Source organism: Pseudorca crassidens, chromosome 4 (assembly GCF_039906515.1).
Source record: "Pseudorca crassidens isolate mPseCra1 chromosome 4, mPseCra1.hap1, whole genome shotgun sequence".
Taxonomy (NCBI): Eukaryota; Metazoa; Chordata; class Mammalia; order Artiodactyla; family Delphinidae; genus Pseudorca; species Pseudorca crassidens.
In genome coordinates, this window is record NC_090299.1 from 17,157,049 (window position 1) to 17,174,994 (window position 17,946).

Genomic DNA, 17,946 nt, shown 5'->3' on the forward strand with positions numbered 1-17,946 from the left:
TATTTGTTTTTCTCTTGCTGACTTATTTCACTCTGTATGACAGTCTCTAGATCCATCCACGTCTCTGCAAATGACCCAATTTCATTCCTTTTTATGGCTGGGTAATATTCCATTGTATATATGTACCACATCTTCTTTATCCATTCATCTGTCGATGGGCATTTAGGTTGCTTCCCTGTCCTGGCTATTGTAAATAGTGCTGCAATGAACATTGGGGTGCATGTGTCTCTTTGAATTATGGTTTTCTCTGGGTATATGCCCAGTAGTGGGATTGCTGGATCATATGGTAATTCTATTTTTAGTTTTTTAAGGAACCTCCATACTGTTCTCCATAGTGGCTGTACCAATTTATATTCCCACCAACAGTGCAAGAGGGTTCCCTTTTCTCCATACCCTCTCTAAGCAGTATCCTGATTTTTAACTGCACAGGGGCTCGGTGCCCCTAACCCCCAAGTTGCTCAAGGGTCAGTTGTATATAGAACAATTGAACAACACTATCACCACTTGACCTAATGGACATTTATAGAATAGTCCATCCAACAATAGCACACACAGTCTTTTCAAATGCTTACACATTTACTAAGTTAGACATTCTGGACCATAGAACAATGCTTAATAAATTTAAAGGTGTGCAAGTTATACAAAGTATGTTATCTGATCACAATTGAATTTAAATAATGGTAATGCAGGAACATAAAATACCTGGGAGGTCCCCAAATATTTAAAAACTATACCACTCACTTCTCAGTAACCTGTTTCAAAGAAGAAATCAAAGGGAAATTATTTTGAATTGGATGATAGTGAAAATACTTGAGGGAAATTCATGACATTAAAGGATTATATTAGAAGTATGAAACAATGATTTCAGTTTGTATTATAAGGAACTAGGAAAAGAAGAACACATAACCTGGAGTAAGCAAAAGACGGGGAATAATCATCAAATCCTATCAATTTCACCCACCAAATTTCCCTCAGATCTGTCTACTTCATTCTGACCTTGCTGCTTACTACCTTATTTATAACATTGGTTTTAGATAGACAGTAGACCGTCGTGGGTAAGAGTGTAGACTAGGGGGTGACTGACCATCCTGGTTTGCCCAGGAGTGGGGCGTGGGGGGCATGGACAGGGAGGAGGAATGGCTGGTTCTCAGCACTTAGAACTGGTAAAGTCCTAGGCAAACCAGGCTGAATGTTCTACCCTTGTGTAGGTTCTAGAGCCAGACCCTGAACTTCAGACCCTTCCTTGAGCTTTGGATAAGTGACTTCTCCTTGTGTGCCTTGTTTTCCTCATCTGGAAATGGGTATTACAGTAGTACCCATCTTAAAGACTTAATGTGAGAATCAAGTGAGTTGATGCAGATGTGAAGTACTTAAATGCAGTAAAGCACTGAATTAAAGTTAGCAGTGATGGCCTTGGTAACAGTAGTTCAGGATGGAGATTGTTTTTTCTTTTTTTTCCCTTAAATTCTGAGCAGTGGCCTCCTATCGCACTCTTTCCTTCTAGACTTACTCTGTTTCAGGCTTTCCTTCAACTGTAGCCAGTTATCGTTCTAAACACAGATATAAACATATCAGTTCTGTGCTTAAAGTACTTCACTGGCTCCTTAGTACCCTTAGGTCAGAGTTCACATTTCAGAATACTTTGTAAGTCCCAGCATTTACTCTTTCAGTAATTTTCTTCAGTATGTTGTTCACTGGTCCTTCTCTTCCCCCAGCCTGTGCGTGTCCTACTGCCTTAACTAGATTTTTTTTTTCCTGTGTCTGTTGCCTTACTCTTGAACTTTCTCCTGACTAAGCTCCTCTCCTAACTTTGCTGACCTCTCCCCTTACCCTATCCTGATCAAAAACAGGTTAGGTGGGGGCTCCCCCCTGGTGGCGCAGCGGTTAAGAATCCGCCTGCCAATGTAGGGGACACGGGTTCGAGCCCTGGTCTGGGAAGATCCCACATGCTGTGGAGCAACTAAGCCCGTGCACCACAACTACTGAGCCTGTGCTCTAGAGCCCATGAGCCACAACCACTGAGCCCACATGCCACAACTACTGAAGCCTGCACGCCTAGAGTACGTGCTCCACAAGAGAAGCCACTGCAATGAGAAGCCCGTGCACCGCAACGAAGAGTAGCCCCCGCTTGCCGCAACTAGAGAAAACCCGCACAGCAACGAAGACCCAACACAGCCAAAAATAAATAAATTAATAAAATTTTTTAAAAAAAGTAGTTAAGGTTATGGTCTCTCTCAAGTGGCACTGATTATAGGATATTACTATAGTATATTATGATAGTATATTTTGTATGTACTATATATAGAAATATATATATACTGTATATGTATATATGTACTGTATACGTAGGTAAATATATAACACTGGTTTTACGTCAGCCTTCTTTGTTCTCATAGTAGAGGAACTATATACATAAGGTACAATAAAGGACATTTTCCTAAATTTATAACATTCCTTCTGCCAGGATGGCCCTGCCTTCCCTTTATTGTAAAATTTATTGCAAATTTATTACTATTCCTGGAGAATTTTAATTGATCCTTCAAAACTTAGTGCATCTTGAACACCTAATATTTGAATGTTTCTCTGACATTTTCTTCCTTTCTTATCTACTTCCCTTGAGTTGATCATTTCTTATCCACTGTGTTAGTAATTTTACTGCTTTTTTTGGTAGCACTGAGCAGCCTACATTGAAGTTATTTGTTTTCCAGAATAGGCTACAACAGTGTGAGGTCTTTACTTAGGATCTCCTATGGGTACAGCACTGCTAGGTTCTGGGGTTATACTCATGAGCGAGACTGACATAGTCCCCGTTCTTTTGATGCTTAACCTCTAAAGAGAAATAAGAATTAATGACATTGAGTAAGTTTAACATTACAAACTTGATAATGCTGTGAAAGAGAAATACTTGATGTTGTGAAAGCATATTATAGGGCCTTGGTTTTGAGAAAGTGACTCTCAAGCTTACCATTGAAGACCAAGGAGGAGTTAATTACATGAAGAGAGAAGGGAAGCACAGACCAGGCAGAGGAGACTGCAAACCAAAAGGCCCTTGTGTAATTGTATCTAGTAAAAGTCATGGAAAAAGCTAGTATGGCTGGAGGAACATTGTGAAAAGTTTGATCTGCTGCAGTAGGAGCTCTGGAGGGAGTGGCTGGAGGCATGTAGATTAGTGTGGTTCCTGGGTGAACGAGATGACGGCAGTTTGGAGTAGGGTGATGATACAGACCAGGGTGGGTTTGAAGACTTTTATAAAAAAGCATTGACAGGACTTAGTGATACATTGGATCTTGGTTGCTATCAGGATTGAAAGATTAAGAAGAGAGTTGTAGAAAGGATTATCTGTACGTTTCTGGTGTTCATAATTAGATGGATTCTGTCCTCTTCACCGTTGTATCTTTCAGTACCTCATTCAGCATATGGAATGCTCATGTAAATATTTGTTGAAAATGAATGAGTATTGTTTCAGTTATGAAAAAGTTGTATTCAACTTCAGTATAAATTATCTGAGTAGGAAATGTGTTGGGATTAAACCTAATAATTTATCCTTTACATTGAAATTTGAACATACATCAAATGGAATCTAGACTGTAGTTTATCTTTGAAAAGTCTTTTCAAATAAAACTTGTGTATGACAAAGTAGATGAAGTGCAGTCATTTTGTGAGAGACATGATGATAATGATAAAATCTTCTAAATTCTAGAGAACTCTTGATATCTTTTCTATTACTGAAGTGATCCCCAGTTTCTTTTTCCTTTCCAATACATTTTAGCTTTGTGATAAACAATTCAAGCTTTTATTATTGATAAAAATTTCAGGAAAGGAATAGTGAAATCTTGTTTCAGGTTCCTACTGCCCTTCTTAAGAATGCTGAATCAATAATACACACACACACACACACACACACACACACACACACACACTCTTTATTGTGGAAAATGTTGTTGTTGTTGGAAATGTGAACTATTTAGGACCAGTATTCTCATTAAAGTAAGGAATTGAAACTTGTACAATAGTTTTATTCTAAAACATTAATTTTTTTCTTAAAACAATATTTATAACCTGTAATTCTAGTGTTTGGATAATAAACCTTAATATCATAGCCAGTAACATTCAAAATGCTCATATGGATGTGTTTCACAGGTGTGTCCTGCTCCCTCTCTTGGGAATGAAGCCTCCCCAGCAAAGCCTCTATCTGCTTGTGGATTCAGTGGATGAAGGGTGTAATGTTACGGAAGGTGAACAGACGTCTACCAGCTTATCTGGGACTGTGGCAGAGCTTTTAGCTGGTCACCACGAGTTCTTTCCACCATGGCTGTTACTTCTCTGTTCTGCCCGAAAACAGAGCAAAGCTGTTACTAAAATGTTTACCGGTAAGCTTAATTCCTGCCATCTTCAAATGTTTTTCATTGATGAACTAAATAATGCATGTGTTTCTTTCTTAGAGGAGAGTACTCAGTTGAAAATCTGCTCATTGCTTCTGCTATTCTGTCAGCTGTTCTATCTGTTCTATCAGCTGTTTTCAACTGTACTTTTTAAAAGTTGTATTAAAAACAAGCCATAGAATATTTTAAGATCATTTAATAGTACCTTTTTTTTTCAAGATTCTTTATCTAACATCTTTAGTAAAGGTTACGAGTATTTCATGCCATATTAGCTGCTTTATATCTGTAGGGCTGCAATTTTTATGCTGATGTGTCCTGATCAGCTTATGATATTTCTTCTAACTAGACTGAGAGTAGTGAATATGTGTATTTAAAAATCAGTGGCAGTTTCTCTAAGACGTTTTTCCTGGTTTAAGAGGAGAGACACACCATTGTAAAGCAATTATACCCCAATAAAGATGTTAAAATAAAAAAAAAAAAAAAAAAAGAGGAGAGACAGAGTCAACAGCCATTCAGGATACCTCTTGAAGTAGATCCTTTTTTTAACCTTTTTCTGATGTGTGAGAAAACAGTCTATACAATGTATAGAACTACCTGATCAGGTTTTTTTCTTCCTTTACTTTTCTTGTTTCCTGACTCTACTTTTTTACTACCACAATAAAGTTGTGGTTTCTCCTATTAGATTATGTAAAGCCCTTTTTTTCTTTGTGCTATGGGAAGTAAAAGGAGCATAAAACAAGGACCACTCACAGGATTTATAGTGTAATTGGAAAGATAATTAAGTTATTGGTTAATTAGCCATATCACTTGTAAATAGTTCTATACATTTTACAGAATGGTGAAACCCTACTAATTTGTTAAAATGGTTTCCTTTAACCAGATTTATTCCCTCTTTTAGATTCCCTTGCTACTAATAACAGCACTTTTGATTTGATTTCCGTTATACTATTCTGTTCTGTTATTGAAAATCTAGTTGATAAAAGTTGGGGGATTAACAGGATAACAGCTAATACTTAATGTAGCTCTTAGTATGTCAGGTCCAGATAAAGTTAAATCCCCTTTTGGTCTATGGCATCCCATTTCTTTCCCTTCCTCATTTGAGACGACCAGTATTATTAGTTTATTTTCTGTCCTTTCAACTCATATTTGTATTCTGTATATTTTTATAGTTCACATAAATGAAACACTGCATACACCATCCTAGCTATTCCCATTTACTGGCTATGTGACCTTTTGCAGCTTACCAACATGACCTGTGCCTCAGTGCCCTTATCTATAAAATGAGGATTACACATTCCTATTACTTTCCCCGCAGAGTTTTTGTGAGTCTAAATGACAAATTACATGTGAAGCACTTAGAACAATGCCTAGTACATAATAAGTGCTTCATAAGTGTATTGCTGCTGTTATTATTATTATCACTATATCCTTTTGTTTGATAGCATTGTTTTTGAGCCCTATTCCTATTACTACTTATAAACCCAGTTCATTGGTTTTAACTGCTGTATATTATTCCTTCCCATGAATAAATCTCCAATTTTTCCATTATCCTATTCATGGACATTTAATTATTTCAGTTTTTCATTATTACAAAAAATGCTTCATGAACGTACTCGAACACGTCTTGTGCACGTGTGCTAAAGGTTTACATTACAAACCCAGACAGAATTACTAGAGAATAGAGTGTGTACGTTTTGAGCTTTAGTTAATTTTGCCAAATTGCTATCTGGTGTGCTTGAAATAATTTATGCTTCTGCCGGCAACACATGAGATTTCCCCTTTCTCTATATTTTCGTCAGTTCACGTTTGTTATTTTCAGATCTGCATTTTCTGCCTTAGGGGCTTGCGCTTGACGTTCCCTCTGATGGGAATGACCTTCTCCTGAACTTCTTACTATCTTAACATTTCGATCTCTTCTCAAATACCAGTCTCCTGCAGGCTTCTCCATATTCTTCTATCCGATTTCTATTTTTGCCACCTCAACTACTTAGGCACACATTTTTCTTCCTATGTCTTATTACTGTTTAAAATTGTTTACATTTTACATTTGTTTTCTTACTTGGGTGTCTCCTCCACTAAGATACGGCCTCCATAAGAACAGGAAATTTGCTTGTCTTGTCCACCACTGTATCTCCTCAACATCTAGATCAGAGCTTGGAACAAAGCAAAGAAATGAATTTGTGTTTCTTTGAACTAGGTCTTGGTGGAGAAAGCAGTGAACCAAGAAGGAATAAGGAGGAACTGAATATGGTCTTGTTCTCTTACCATACTCCTTCTTATTAAAAATGCTGAGCTGTAATAAGCATCAGATCACATCTCTGTTGATGATAGGTTTGGAATTTGGTAGTAAACGTTGAAGAATATTACTAAAGTTATGAATACATATTTTCAAGTTGCTTTCCAGAAAGATATATGTCATATATTTCTACCTGAGAGTGTTGGTTTCTCAGAACTTCCACCAGTATTGAATTATATATTTTCATATTTGCAGATTTAGTGTGTGAAAAATAGTATCTCATTTTTATTTATACTTCTTAGTTACTATTGAATTCTTCCCCCTTATGCTTAATTTATCAATTTGTCTCTTTTTTTTCCTTTGAATTAGTACTTTCTCACCTTTACCTAGGTTTCCTCCAGGAAGTTAGTGATATTCTTATTGATTATTAAGAGGGCTTTTATTTCATATTTTTTTATTCTTTGCAGCTATTTTCTTCAGCTTTTTAAAACTGTAGTAATTCTTTTGAAGTCCCTTATATTCACTCTAATGTATTGTCCTTTACTATTGTATATTCTTATTTTTACATTTAGTGATTTTTATCCTTATAGTATATATTCTACCGAATGGTGTGAAATAAGACTCTTATCTGGATACTTTATCAAATCACAGATCTTCTCAGCACTGTTTATTAACTCCCTGTACCACTAGTTGTCAGTGCTTCTTTTATCTTAAGTGTAGGCATGTGTGTGTGTGTGTGTTATTGTGTGTGTGTGTGTTATTGATGTATTTCTAAACCATCTGTCTGCTCTTCTAAACTGTCTGTTGGCGTTTTTATGCAACTGTCACATTGGTTTACTATTTTAAATTTTCTTGTACGGTTACTTCCCAGTCGTCCTTGCCATCAATATTATCCTAAAATATGTGTTTTTACTTTTATTCCACTAGATTGACTGGAACAGCTTTTTAAAAATTATAACTACTAATGATGTAAACAAAATTATTACATTTGGTTAAAATTTAGGAAAAGTTTGACATTTAAAATATGCTTTCCTTCTGTCCATGAACATAGCATTTTTTTCACTTATTAAAAAATTTTTTCAGCATTCCTTATGTCCTACATGTTTCTGCTTTCTACTGTTGTTTTAATGAAATATATGGATTTTGAATTGAGATGTATGCATTTCAAATTAGAATTGTCAGGTGCAACTTATCTCACAGGCTTGACATAAGAAGTGTTATGTATGATAAGTACTGGAAGTGCTGCTTTAAAAATAATTGACTGTCAATAAATGTTGATCTCTTATATTTCTTTCAGAACCAAACCAAGAACCAAACCTGTTACAGTGGAGGGTTAGCCTAGATTCTGTCTTAGTTACCTCAAGTTTCAATCATGGTACCTTAGTTATGTAGGTTTAAATTACAGATATTTATTCATAATAGGCCATATGATCTTTCATGTCAATCATTATCTACAAGATCACTTCGGAAACTTTAAAACACTGTACGGTGTAAGGTGGTAGTTATTATTTTTAAAAATCCTTTTTATTAGCAACATGCCAGGTGTTTTCCAGCTTAAATTGTTTTAATGAATTTATAAAGTCAAAAGCAAATGAACACACAAAAAAGGTTTGGAGGCAAGTTATCTCATATCACTGATAAATGTAGAATGTTATACACTTCTAGGCATGTTTTAAATTCTTCAGCTCAGGAGTGTCTTTTCGTAATTAAAATTTATCATTTGAAATTAATTCTGTTGAGACTAATCAATCAATTGAATGTATGTAAATATATATAATTACAGATTCCATTTTATATAGATTTAGAGGTATGCAAATTTGTTATTTCTTCATGTGTCATTCCTGGTAGGTTGTGTTTTTCAATAAATTTGTCCATTTCATCTAAGTAATTCAAGATTAGTGTCACAAAACTGAATTTTTCAACTTTCTCTCCAAACCTGTTATTTGTCCTTTAGCGGTCTCTTTTTCCATGCTTTTGGCCACACCACAAAAGAATCTCAGCTTTGACTCCTGTTCTCTTTCCTTCTCCACACTTACTAAGCTCTACGCCATCTAGCTCTTATTAGTAATTTCCAGATCCAACTTTTATTTTTATCTGTTGCTGCTACTGCTTTGGTTGTTGAGGTTTTCAGTGATTCTTTTTTGTTTTTTGAATTTTATTTTATTATTATGTTTTTATACAGCAGGTTCTTATTAGTTATCTGTTTTATACATATTAGTGTATATATGTCAGTCCCAATCTCCCAATTCATCCCACCACCGCCACCCCTTTTTTTAAAATTAATTATTTATTTATTTTTTGTCTGCATTGGGTCTGCGTTGCTGCGTGTGGGCTTTCTCTAGTTGTGGTGAGCGGGGGCTACTCTTTGTTGCAGTGCGTGGGCTTCTCATTGCGGTGGCTTCTCTGGTTGTGGAGCATGGGCTCTAGGTGCGTGGGCTTCAGTAGTTGTGGCACATGGGCTCTAGAGCACAGGCTCAGTGGTTGTGGCGCACGGGCTTAGTTGCTCCACGACACGTGAGATCTTCCCGGACCAGGGCTCTAACCCGTGTCCCCTGCATCGGCAGGCAGATTCTTAGCCACTGCGCCACCAGTGAAGTCCTAGTGATTCTTATGTAGACTTTATCACAGCCTCTATAAGAGGCTTTGCCTCTAGAGTTGACTCCACCTGTTCATCTTTAGTGATGTTAGAATAGTCTTTCAGAATGCGGGTCTGCCTTGGTCCTCACTGACTTCTCACCACAAAGTGAGAGTCTCATTTCCTCACATAGTACCTGGCATATAGTAGGTGATATATACATTTGTTTTATTCAATTGAGTAAGAGTATTTTACTCAGTATTAATTGACCATCACTAATCTTTGCTGAATTTCTAGATTTATTCCTCTTAAGAGAGTTCATTCACTTAGCAGTTTTTTCTTTTGGAAGATGAATTACACAGTTGTCTAATATAATATATATCCATGTCTATAAAACAGGATATCATCTTGCTTCGGAAAATGATATGGTTTCCTTTAAAGAACTTAAAGTGAGTTTTGAATAGCTGTAACTAGTATGGTTTTAGGTTGGTTTGAATTTTATTAAGTTGCTTTATTTTCACAGTGCTGAAATTTTGTTAGCATAATTTGACCAAGTTGCATCTTCAGATTCAAGCTGTTTATTGACAATCTAAGATTTAATTATTTTAACTTGTTAACATGTAAAATAATGTCATTTAAAGGCAGTGACAGGTGATATTCTAACTGTATGCAAATATTCAATTCCATAATTAAGACTAGTGTACCTTCAGTTATATGGATAGAAATATGTAAATTTTGCACATGGAAAAGATCAGCTTATACAAACAAACAAACCTTATTTATGTCTCCTGCAACTTTTTTTCCTAATCATTTGGGGGATCAGAAAATCTTCCCGATGTGCTTGGCTATGTATGTAAGATGTCTAATGCTCATTTAGTATCTCTTATCATGGAAGTTGAGAGGAGCACTGAGCCACTAAACGAATAAGAAATAGTTCCATTTGTGGATAGGAAAATGAAATCGTTTATCTGCCATCAGTGTGTTTCTCCAGAAGGAAAAGAAAACTGACTCATATACTTCTAGGTATCTATTGACTGGTTTATTAGTATTAATTGACTTATTATTGATTTATTTGCTTCTCAGTTTGTCACATGTTGAAGACATTCTCTTTGACTACGTGGAAACTTTGATAATCATTTTCAATTGACATCTACTTTTTTGTCCTTAGGTTTTCGAAAAATAAGTTTAGATGACCTTCGGAAGGCATATATCGTTAAGGATGTTCAGCAGTACATTCTTCATCGCTTAGATCAAGAAGAAGCTTTGAGACAACACCTCACAAAAGAAACTGCAGAGATGTTAAATCAACTGCACATTAAGAGCAGCGGATGCTTTCTTTATCTAGAACGAGTTCTCGATGGAGTTGTAGAAAATTTTATTATGTTAAGAGAGATTCGTGACATCCCAGGAACTCTAAATGGTCTGTATCTCTGGCTGTGTCAGAGACTTTTTGTAAGAAAACAGTTTGCAAAGGTTCAGCCTATTTTGAACGTGATTCTTGCAGCCTGCCGACCTCTGACCATAACGGAATTATATCACGCAGTGTGGACCAAAAGTATGTCATTAAGCTTGGAAGACTTTCAGCGCAAGTTAGATGTCCTCTCCAAACTTCTTGTTGATGGACTAGGAGATACTAAAATACTGTTTCACTATAGTTTTGCGGAGTGGCTCCTGGATGTGAAACACTGCACCCAGAAGTATTTATGTAATGCAGCAGAAGGACACCGAATGTTGGCTATGAGTTATACCTGTCAAGCCAAGAATTTAACACCATTGGAAGCACAAGAATTTGCATTGCACTTAATTAATTCAAACTTACAGTTGGAGACAGCTGAGTTAGCTCTGTGGATGATATGGAACGGTACACCTGTCAGAGACTCCCTGTCCACACTAATACCCAAGGAGCAAGAAGTGCTACAGCTGTTGGTGAAAGCTGGTGCTCACGTCAACAGTGAAGATGATCGCACATCATGCATAGTCCGACAAGCCTTGGAAAGAGAGGATTCCATCCGGACATTACTAGATAATGGAGCATCAGTAAACCAGTGTGATTCAAATGGGAGGACATTACTGGCTAATGCTGCTTACAGTGGCAACCTTGATGTGGTGAATTTACTCGTCTCTAGGGGAGCAGATTTAGAGATAGAAGATGCTCACGGGCACACGCCACTTACCCTAGCTGCTAGACAAGGACATACCAAGGTGGTTAATTGTTTGATTGGTTGTGGAGCAAATATTAATCATACTGATCAGGATGGCTGGACGGCATTAAGATCCGCTGCTTGGGGTGGTCATACTGAGGTCGTTTCTGCACTACTGTATGCTGGCGTCAAAGTGGATTGTGCAGATGCTGATAGCCGAACAGCTTTGAGAGCAGCAGCCTGGGGAGGACATGAGGATATTGTACTTAACTTGCTACAACATGGTGCTGAAGTCAACAAAGCTGATAATGAAGGTCGAACTGCTTTGATAGCAGCAGCCTACATGGGACATAGAGAGATTGTGGAACACCTACTGGACCACGGAGCAGAAGTGAATCACGAGGACGTCGATGGCAGGACTGCACTCTCTGTGGCTGCACTTTGTGTTCCTGCAAGTAAAGGACATGCGTCGGTTGTTAGCCTTTTAATCGATCGAGGTGCTGAAGTGGATCATTGTGATAAAGATGGCATGACTCCACTGCTGGTGGCTGCCTATGAAGGACACGTCGATGTGGTTGACTTGCTTCTAGAGGGGGGAGCAGATGTCGACCACACAGATAACAATGGTCGTACACCCTTGTTAGCAGCAGCTTCTATGGGTCATGCTTCGGTTGTAAACACACTTCTGTTTTGGGGTGCAGCTGTGGACAGCATTGACAGTGAAGGGAGGACAGTCCTCAGCATAGCTTCAGCCCAAGGAAATGTTGAAGTTGTACGTACTCTACTGGATAGGGGGTTAGATGAAAATCACAGGGATGATGCGGGATGGACACCTTTGCACATGGCAGCTTTTGAAGGTCACAGATTAATATGTGAAGCACTTATTGAACAAGGTGCTAGAACAAATGAAATAGATAATGATGGGCGGATACCTTTCATATTAGCTTCGCAAGAGGGTCATTATGATTGTGTTCAAGTATTACTGGAAAACAAATCCAACATTGATCACAGAGGTTATGATGGAAGAAATGCACTGCGGGTTGCCGCATTAGAAGGACACAGGGACATTGTTGAATTACTTTTTAGCCACGGAGCTGATGTGAACTACAAAGATGCTGATGGCAGGCCTACTCTTTATATTTTGGCCTTAGAAAACCAACTTACAATGGCTGAATATTTTTTAGAAAATGGTGCAAATGTAGAAGCAAGTGATGCTGAAGGAAGGACAGCACTTCATGTTTCCTGCTGGCAAGGCCATTTGGAAATGGTGCAGGTTCTGATCACCTACCATGCTGACGTCAACGCTGCAGACAATGAAAAGCGCTCTGCTCTGCAGTCTGCAGCCTGGCAGGGCCACGTAAAAGTGGTGCAGCTTCTGATTGAGCATGGCGCCATGGTGGACCATACCTGTAATCAAGGTGCAACTGCGCTCTGCATTGCGGCCCAGGAGGGGCACATTGATGTTGTGCAGGTTTTATTAGAGCACGGTGCTGATCCAAACCATGCTGATCAATTTGGACGCACTGCTATGCGTGTTGCAGCCAAAAATGGACATTCTCAGATAATTAAATTATTAGAAAAATATGGTGCATCCAGTTTGAATGGCTGTTCTCCATCCCCTGTCCACACAATGGAGCAAAAGCCTCTACAGTCAGTGTCTTCAAAAATGCAGTCATTAACAATTAAATCAAATAGCTCTGGCAGTACTGGTGGAGGGGACGTGCAGCCTTCGCTGCGCGGGTTACCGAATGGGCCAGCTCATGCATTCAGTTCTCCTTCAGAATCTCCGGACTCGACAGTTGATCGGCAGAAGTCGTCATTGTCAAATAATTCCCTGAAAAGCTCAAAAAATTCATCTTTGAGAACTACTTCATCTACAGCAACGGCTCAAACAGTGCCAATTGACAGCTTTCACAGCTTGTCATTTACAGAACAAATTCAGCAGCATTCGTTGCCGCGCAGTAGAAGTCGACAGTCAATTGTTTCCCCGTCTTCCACAACACAGTCCTTGGGACAGAGCCATCATTCACCGAGCAGTGAGTTTGAGTGGAGTCAAGTAAAGCCCAGTTTGAAGTCAACTAAAACAAATAAAGGGGGGAAATCAGAAAATGCCAACAAATCTGGGTCAGCTGGGAAAAAAGCTAAACAAAATAATTCTTCACAGCCAAAGGTTCTAGAATATGAAATGACTCAGTTTGATAAAAGAGGACCTACAGCCAAATCTGGGACTAGTGCACCATCTAAACAGATGCCAGCAGAATCGCAGTGCAAAATTATACCTTCAGCTCAGCAAGAAATCGGTCGATCGCAACAGCAGTTTCTTATTCACCAACAAAGTGGGGAACAGAAGAAGAGAAACGGAATAATGACAAATCCAAATTATCATCTTCAGAGCAACCAGGTTTTTCTTGGTAGGGTTTCAGTCCCACGAACAGTACAGGATAGAGGGCATCAGGAAGTGCTGGAAGGATATCCTTCCTCGGAGACGGAATTAAGCCTTAAACAAGCCCTGAAGCTTCAGATTGAGGGTTCTGACCCAAGCTTCAACTATAAAAAGGAAACACCATTATAAAAGGTAACATTTCATCAACATAAAGAATAAATGTCCAAAGTGTAGTTCCCTCTACTTAGAATACTCTTCCCTAACCCACACAGCCACCTCATCACTCTTCCTGTCGTCTTCTCAGCAAGACCCTCCCTCATCACTCTTTGGAATTTGAATTCTCCCACCTCCAGCGCTCCCTTTCCCCCTTTCCTGCTTTACATTAGCCACAGTACTTACTATTTAACATGCTTTATATATTTTATTTATTATGTTTATTATTTGTCTCCTCTCTACTGAAATGTAAGCTTTGTGAGAGTAGGGATTTTTATCTCTTTGGTTCACCACTGTATTCCAGGTACTTGGAATACTGCTTGGACCTATAGTAGTTTCTCAGTAGAAATGTGTTGAGTAAGTGAATGAATGAGTGGGTGAATGAATATGCTATTTATGGATCTCAGATTAAGAATTCCTTCCTATACAGTCATTTCCCCTCTTAAAAGTTCTCTGATGGTAACAGAGGCAGGGGCTATTTCAGTAATATTCCCTTTTGGGTTTGAATAAGGTAGTGTATATAGTGCTTAGTAGGTAGTTAGGGAAGGTTAATTTCCTTCCTTTTTCCACCCTGGAAGAAATAAAAGATTTAATCATGAAAGGTAATTTTTATTATGACAGATCCCTTAAGAATCTTCCAAGTAAAATTTACACATATCAAGAATAGGTGTGGAAAGATGATAAATGGATGTATTGGCAAGAGGGTATTTAGGACCCAGTATATTTAGACGTTAGAATTAAATGTTTAAACCTCAAAGTTATATTTATTAAATAAAAACATTTTTTTTCTCCTTTTCACTACAGTGGATGCTACAGTAATTACATAGGGGAGGTTAATGGGAAAACAGATGCATAATTTTATATTATGGATACTTTTTCTGAAGTACATTTCTCATATTCAGGATAAATTCAGATTTCACTAGGAATTTTTGCTAACTTATACTACAATTATATTTATCCCACTTTGCTTAATCATTTTTCATCCTCTAACAAAATTGTACTCTTTTCTTTAACAAACTTGAAATCTTTCTTTTGCTTTTTTGTCTTTGGAGATAAATTTTTAGGGATGTTTTAGGTAAAACATTATTATAAATACATTTCCTATACCTTCTAATAATAAACACCCTTCACTGTGAATCTACAGACAACTAGTCAAATCTCATTCAACAGTAATTTGTCTAAAAGTAGTGGATACATTCTCCAATGTGATTTATTTTAAAAATATTTAGTTCTGATGGTACAGCCCTCCAACTCATTCTGTCTTTTGTAAAGGTTAAGTATAGATATATATTATACAGTAAAACATATGAATTAAGGTAAACACTTTGTGGAATCTTTAAAAGTGATTTATACGTTAAATAATGAATCTCTAAAAGGTCTACTTTTGTGCTTTACATAGTAAATATATGTATATATTCTTTTGTAGGGTTTTAAAACTAGATGTAGTTAGATAATAAGTATAATATAGAGATTAATTTCTTTTTTAACTTTTGCATTAGTTTCCTATTCTGTGAAACAGAGGACATTGTGATTGGAGTGATTCTTCAGCTACTGGATGAAAACATAAAATGCCTGTTGATTTGCTGGAAAAAAAAAAAATGAAGAATGTGATATCTGCAGTACAGTTACCTTAAATACTGTAATGTGCCTAAATAGTAAGGCTGCCTTCTCAGTGTAACCCTCTGTACTTAAAAAATTTCATTTTGTGTGCTTTGTATTAACTACCCAAGAGTAAGCACTTTTTTTTTTTTAAATGCAGATACATACTGCGGTTCCTTGATAAAAGCTGAAAAAGATCTTGAGTAAAGTATTTTAAGTTAAGATTTGATAAATGTGCATGTGCCATGATCAAATATATATGAAAAGGCAGTGTTCTTTGTATTTATTTTTTTCTTTCTGTGGCAAACAAAACTTAAGCATACTGTTTCAGTTGTATTTGCCTTGTTGTAGTGTATGGCTTGTTTCCTGTATCCTTAAAAATGTCACTCAATAAAATAAATCATACAACTATTTTATGTTCACTACACCTTCAGCACTGGTTAAAAATGTGTTTCTATTTAATGCCACATCGAGGTGAAAAAAGTTTCATGAAAGATTTTTAAAATGTCTAGTATTTTAGGGATCTGCTCTAAGTAGTTTATATTTGGATTTCCCAGTAGAATCCTCCTAATCTTCGGCTAAAGGTGTCAAAAAAAAAAAGAAAAAAGAAAAGAAAAAGGAAAGAAAAGAAAACTCACACACACACAGACTATAGGCAGAATAAAGTTCTGCTTCGTTCACTGGGATGCAGTTTCACCTTCCACTCACTTGTCATTCCACCTCCAAGAAGACAGATGATCATTCCTGAGGCATGAAAATTCTCAGGGACAGAGCCAGGCCTCAGTGGCATGTGTGTAGAGGGAGATGCACCTGTCTATCTGAGGGTAGATTTTTGATCCCTGAACAATTCATTGACTACCCTTTCTCTCTTCCATCCAGTTAAATAAAATATCTACCACTGTAAATTGTGATGGTAGCTTCTCTCTCAGTTGTTTCTATTTTGTAAATCACTGCATGACCAAAATAGCCCCCACTCAAAATCAATTGGGTCAATTTTAGTGATTAGTTGGATGAATATTCTTGATGAATATAATACGTGTTTTCCTTCGCTGATGACACCACTAACCTATCGGCCATAGCACAGGTGTATTTTTTTTTTTAACTGCTATTTGATAAATGGTAGTGATGGATTTGCACTTTTCTGTCCACATACTCTTTCCTGTTTTTCTCTTTGGACAATCGCTTCCAGAATGATGGATGCCAGGGTTAAGGGTGAAGTCTGTAACCCAGGAAAACAAAGTTGACCGCTCACATGAGCATGTGACCCAGAGCTTTAGCCTCCTGGGTGGACTCTAAACCAGTTGAGCTAGCTTAGTGGGTTGTGTGCATGTCTGGAAAGATTAAAATTTATTGTTTAGAAACCAAGGTTGTAGGTTTGATCTTTGAAAAAGCCCTGGGATCTTACAAAAAAAACCCAGAAATTCTGTTCTTTCTATGTGCATAAGGAGGAATAAGGGAAGAGAATTTGGAGATTCAGCACAAAACCATTGCTACTACTGGAAAAAATCTTTAGAAAATGTCTTAGTAACTGAGGTCAGTAATGTCATCTTCATATATGAAGGACATATACATGATACATTGTTCACAGAAATAGAAATGTATAATTGGTTGTGATAAATGTTTCACTTGATCTTCCTATAAGGCTTTTATTTTTGCTTCTGTTTTTTAAAGTCAGCAAAACTTATGTGTTTATGTCATCAGTAAGTCAAATCAAGAATAGGAGATAAGTTGATAAGTTCAGTTAATATTAAGGTGACATGGCAATATTGATAACTCGAATGTGAATGTTTCAAGTATTGAATTTTTGTCCCTATGGGACATTTATTAAATACGCTTAATAGGACTCTTGCAAAGTAGCCTTAAAAGTGTTAATGATTCTGTTAATAAATATGAACACATCCTATTATTATAACCAACTTTACTCATATCTCAAATACAGTACATTTATGTAATTTTAGAAGATGAAGCTCCAATTTCTTATTAGGTGTATTTTTCTTTAGAAAGAGAACCCTGAAAGCTGCCAGTTTTTCTAGTAAACCTTGAATTATTGGAATTATATTTATTTAATTTTATTGTTTTTACAAAAATGCACCTTGTGGCCAAAGGGCAAAGTTATGACTCATTACATAAGGGATTTATGTTTTCTGAAGAGCTAAATGTTTTCATATCCATACTATATACACTTGAAACAGTTGGTAGGAAGAGAACCTGTTGGAAAAATATGATTTTCAAAAGTAAATATTCCTCTGGATGTTTTTATATTAATTAAGCTTTGGAATAGAACAGCAATGGCTTTCAGTTAGAATATGGATGAAAAGGGGGCTGAAGATGCCCTGCTTTGCTTATTTGTTTCTGTGGGGATTTATTTAATACCATGACCGACAATAGCTTCTGCTTCACTAAGAGAGTAAAAATAG

The 17,946-nt window shown here is 37.0% G+C and overlaps 1 protein-coding gene across 3 annotated transcripts in view; it reads left to right on the forward strand.

The window, feature by feature from the left end:
- The window catches only part of ANKRD50 (ankyrin repeat domain containing 50), a 41,186-nt gene extending 25,039 nt beyond the window's left edge, over nt 1–16,147 (forward strand). For all 3 annotated transcript variants that reach the window (XM_067735122.1, XM_067735124.1, XM_067735123.1), the window contains 3 exons: nt 4,141–4,370; nt 10,362–13,909; nt 15,430–16,147. In XM_067735122.1, coding sequence (XP_067591223.1) covers nt 4,141–4,370; nt 10,362–13,906 — 3,775 coding nt within the window. In that variant the 3' untranslated portion in view covers nt 13,907–13,909; nt 15,430–16,147. The remainder of the gene's footprint in view (nt 1–4,140; nt 4,371–10,361; nt 13,910–15,429) is intronic.
- Nucleotides 16,148–17,946: the final 1,799 nt, after the last annotated feature.